The sequence below is a fragment of the Schistocerca americana genome, chromosome 8 (assembly GCF_021461395.2).
Source record: "Schistocerca americana isolate TAMUIC-IGC-003095 chromosome 8, iqSchAmer2.1, whole genome shotgun sequence".
In the NCBI taxonomy this organism is placed as follows: Eukaryota; Metazoa; Arthropoda; class Insecta; order Orthoptera; family Acrididae; genus Schistocerca; species Schistocerca americana.
The window spans coordinates 77,012,519-77,017,743 of NC_060126.1; the positions used below are offsets into that span (position 1 = coordinate 77,012,519).

At 60.4% G+C, this 5,225-nt stretch overlaps 1 protein-coding gene across 1 annotated transcript; it reads left to right on the forward strand.

The window, feature by feature from the left end:
* Positions 1-2,593: 2,593 nt before the first annotated feature.
* LOC124545549 (verprolin-like) lies at positions 2,594-4,258 on the forward strand. The gene is made up of 2 exons (XM_047124496.1): positions 2,594-3,242; positions 3,618-4,258. Exons 1-2 carry the CDS (start codon positions 2,594-2,596, stop codon positions 4,256-4,258), a joined length of 1,290 nt encoding a protein of 429 aa, XP_046980452.1.
* Positions 4,259-5,225: the final 967 nt, after the last annotated feature.

Below are 5,225 nucleotides of genomic sequence, written 5' to 3' on the forward strand. Positions count from 1 at the left end.
TCGCCCCCACGCCACCAACAACACAGCGACCACGCGGCTTTCAGGCATGGCACGGCACGGCACGGCACGGCACCGGCGAAATGCGCCGCCCCCGCCCCTCCGCGCATCCGTCCGTCTCGCCACGTTCACTGACAGCCGCGTCTGCGGCTACACCACGACAACCACAACACAACACCGCTCCCCTCCCTGGCAACTCATTGTTTTTCTCCTCCTCTTTTGCACAAACCACAACGCCGAGCACAGGCGCAAGCCACCCACACCGCGCCCCTCCCCGTCCCGTCTCTGGCCGCCGCTCCTCGTTTCCTCGTTTGCCCCCTCCCATCTCCCGAAATGCCATGCCAGCAGCGTTACGCATGCCCCTCCCCTGTCCACACAACACTACCGCCAAACGAACAGCCTTCCGGGCCACATGCAGGGCACGCCCACCTCCAAACACTGCCAATTCACGGACGCACGCACACACACACACACACACACACTCACTTTCTCGACACCTTTCTGTACGGAGGGTGCGTCATCTCGACCGTGACAGAGTGACGGCAACTATCGACGATCCATTTCCCCCCACTGGTAAAACATGTCCACTAACACCTACATACATCATTCAAGTACACAGACAATAGCATACACACAATGGGAGGGCACACGAACATGGACGGCACGGCACTGTCATACACTCTTCCTCAGAACCATATCAACAAACGTTACGTACATCCGGGAAAGCGAAAGCGAAAGCAAAGGCAAAGCCCAATGCAGCCGTCAAAGGTAACGTTCACCACGGCAGACACTTGCAGCCGCGCCGCCGTTAAACGCATTTCAGTGCGGCTCCAATACGCCTCCGACACGGGAACGTTCCGTTGCTCTACGAATGCGTTTCTCCCCTTTTTCCCTTCCTCTCTCTTTTGCCCCCCCTCCTTGCACTCTTGCCTCATTCCTCACGTTCTGCCCAGACATTCGCCCGATCAAAGTCAACCTTTCGTTACCGTTCTCAGCGCGACGGTGTACAACAGTATGACGGGTGTGCCCAAGACTTCGGTTCCGTTGCGTGACGCCGGTCTATCGCGCCGATCGACAGTTACTCAGGGGGCGACGGATCGGACCACGTCACCGACACACAAAACACTTTCAAACAAACAAATACATACATACATACATACCGGATGGACACAGACAAACACGTGTACAGACATTCGCCAAACAAACGACCGCCGCCGCCGCCGCCGCCGTCTAGCGTCGCGCTTACTGTACTGCACTGGACACGCGTGCATCTTGAGTGACGACATCGGTGTGCGTGCGTCGTACGCAATCAGTCAGACACGGCTATCAGAAATCAGAGTCGAATGGTACATCATCGTGCGTGTGTGCCGTACACGTACAGTACAATACAACAACAATGCGTCTTAATGGCACGTTCATTTCAACGTCACTCACACACCTCCACGCTGCAGTTACGTCGCACCATTGTCGAACTCAGCGTACAGCAAAGGGAATAGTGGGCGGCAAAAAAAAAAAAAAAAAAAAAAAAAAACCAAACAAAAACATTTCACATTTCACCCTCGCCATGTATGATGTGCAACAAACAAACCCGCAAACGGCCGTCGTTACGGTGACACACAAGTCGCCGATCGCACTGTCCCCCCTCGCAGACAGGTAACACACACACACACACACACACACACATACACACACACACACACACCAACACCAATGGGTCAAAAACCACTCCAACGAGGCGTGCCACCATTCCACGCCACGGCGACCAACCTTGTGGCCGTACCCCGCAACACGCTTTGACGCGCCCCCCCCCACCCACAATCAAAATGCACACATACATCACAGCCGTCCACACAAACAACAACAACAACAACAACAACAATTCCGCCCTTCCCGCAAAAGGCAAGTTGGTGGCCCTGAAAAGGGCCGTTTTGCCGCTCTCGCAACGGAGGAGCCTTCTCCATCCTTCCTTCCATTCCAGAGCCACCTCCTTACTTGGAGCTCGTGTACTTGGTCACCGCCTTCGTGCCCTCGCTCACGGCGTGCTTGGCCAGCTCGCCAGGCAGCAACAGCCGCACAGCGGTCTGGATCTCGCGGGACGTGATGGTCGAGCGCTTGTTGTAGTGCGCCAGGCGAGAAGCCTCGGCCGCAATGCGCTCGAAAATGTCGTTCACGAAGCTGTTCATGATGCTCATCGCCTTCGACGAGATGCCCGTGTCAGGGTGCACCTGCTTCAGCACCTTGTAGATGTAGATGGCATAGCTCTCCTTCCTCTTGCGCTTCTTCTTCTTGTCGCCCTTCGAAATGTTCTTCTGCGCCTTGCCAGCCTTCTTGGCGGCCTTCCCGCTAGTCTTGGGCGGCATCTCGAACGAACGTACGGCAGCAGCAACACCAGTAGCAAGCGCTCCGCTCTAGTCAGCGTCTCCCCACACAGTGGCACCCGCCGCCAGCCGCCGCCGCACCTTTACCAGCTCGCCCTGTTGCGGCCGCCGACCAATGGGGCGCGCGCGCAACCGGCCGCCGCACCCGAGCCCATAAAGCACCCCCACCCCGGCTGCGCCGGCACACACACGCACGACGCACGTTAGGAGTCGCTGAGATGTGCAGCCGCGAGAAGGACGTACCTGCGCCTGCTAGCGACGCGAAGGGTGTGGCAGATCGCCGTTCGGCCGCGCTTGCGCTGTCGACGGCCCCATCTGGCCCCCCACCTATGACGACCACTGCTACGGCTATGGATTTGACGGACACTGCTACGGAAACGTTGAAGACTGCGCTGTCTGCTCCGCTGCCCGATTCTGACGATGAGAGCACTGCCGCCCCTCGGCCACGCGGACGCAGCGGGAAACAGAAGAGGAGGGCACCAGCTGCGACGGCTGCTGCTCGCAGCTCGCCGATTGAGAAGCGGGCCAAGCAAGACTTCGCCCCTGACGCTGACGGTTTCGTCCCGGCCCGGCGCACTGCAAGACGCATGCTGTCATCGACGACGCCACCAACTGTCGTCGCCAACTCGTTCGATGCACTCGAGGACGCGCCGGACCCGCCGCCGAGCAATCCTGCGCCGAAGACAGACTCCCATCTTCCGCCGGTGGTTCTTCAGTTTCGGCCGCCCTATGGAGAACTGCAGAAGCTGTTGCGCAGCTGGACAACGGCCGTGTACACCGTGAAGCCTGCGGGGCGAGACCTATACAGGGTCACACTCCGCACTGCTGATGACTATCGCCGGGTCACCCAGGAGGCGTCTGAGCGTGGTATCCCTTTCTATACCCACGCCTCCGCACCTGACAAGGTCCTGAAGATCGTATTTCGCGACCTTCCGTTCAACATGGAAGCCGATCACCTGCATCGAGAACTCGCAGACCTGGGCTTCTACATACGGGCAGTTGTGAAGATGAAGTCGCCAAAATCACGCGAAGATATGCCGCTCTTCCTGGTCGTCTGCTCTGACACCGTGGAGAACCGCAAACTCTACCAATTGACGCGGGTCGCCGACGTTCCGGTCCAGACCGAAGATCTTCGTTCCCGGAGAGGCCCTGTGCAGTGCTTTCGCTGCCAGGGAATCAACCACGTCGCGCGCCACTGTTCTATGCCGGACAGATGCGTTAAATGCGCCGGCGCCCATGCAGGAAGTGCGTGCCCCCGTCCGCCCTCCGAGAAGCCTACATGTGCCCTCTGTGGCGGTGCTCATGTGGCCAGTTATCGTGGGTGTGAGGTATGGAAGCGTGCCATTGCTCGCCAGCGTGGCCAAACACCAGCGCCACATCAGAAGAAGCTCGCAACGAGGCGGCCAGGCGTCTCTTTCGCGGCGGCAACGTCAGGGACGTCCTCCGCCGCCCCGGCTACGTCGGTTCCTGCTCCCGCCGCATCCGAGGCCGTACCGACACCGGAGGCTCCTGCGCCTCCACCACCGCAGCCAGTGGCGGTACCGGGTACTGCTTCTCCCGGGCCGTCGGCCGGACCGCGCCCCACCAACCGCCGGCGCGGGGGTCACCGCCCAGTGGGTACCCAGCGCTCAGCACCGTCCGTCGAGCAGCCCCAGGTGGACTCTCACAGCGAAGCAGCCACGCCCCCCCTTTCCTGCGCCGGGGCCGCGCCGGCTGTCTCCACCGCTGACCTGGCCAACCTCGTCGCGCAGCTCACGGCCCTGGTGACCAGTGCTACGAAGTTGATTGAAGTCCTGTCGCAGCAACTCACCGCTGCAGTGCCGATGGCCTCTCCGGCCCCAACCGCTGCCAACACTCAACAGCCGCACCATGGGCAGCGTTAGAGGGCTCACTGTCGTCGCGTGGAATGCCAACGGCGTCCGCACCCAAGCTGGCGAACTTCGCCAATTTCTCCGCGATGAAGCCGTCGACGTCTGCCTTATCAATGAAACACACCTGAAGCCTGGGGTAGACGTCAGGGCGGCCAACTACTCAAGCTATCGCACCGATCGACTGACGGCGGGTGGGGGGACAGCCGCCTACGTCCGCAATGGCATACGTCACCATGTGATACAACTTCCACCACTGGCGACGCTGGAGGCCACTGGTGTCGTTGTTCACACCTCGGCGGGCGCCATCACGTTCGTCGCGGCCTATCGGCCGCCGTCTCGTCCCCTGGACCCTGCTGACATCGATGCTCTGCTTTCCTTGAGGGGGCCAGTGTTCGTCGCCGGGGACTTCAATAGCAAACATGTCTCCTGGAACTCCAGGATCACCAACGCCGCTGGCCGCTGCCTGCTCCGGATAGCGGAACGTCACCATGCGCTTGTGGTGGGGCCGTACGACCCGACCATTTTCCCTGCTCGTGGCCTCCCGGATATAATTGACATCGCAGTCGTCAAGGGTATCCCTCATCAGATCACCGCCACGACGCGGACTGCACTGTCGTCGGATCATGTCCCTGTGGTTTTTGACATCGACCTAGACGCCCTCCAGCAGCCCAGGCGCGGTCTCTCACTTGCTGGCATCGACTGGGACAGGTTTCAAGAAGCCGTGACGCACTCGCTAGCCGCCGCACCGCCCCCTGCGGAAGTTGGAGCGGACGAAGCACTTTTGCACTTCGCGGCAACCACGATCGACGCTGCCACCATAGCGTCGCCGCCCCGACCACGCCCCCCGCCTGACTACTCCCGACAGCTGCCGCCGGACATCCTTGCGGCCATCACTGAGAAGAACCGGGTCTACCGGGAGTGGCAGAGGACGCGAAATGCCAACACCAAGCGCCTCCTCAACAGGATGCGTCGGGACATC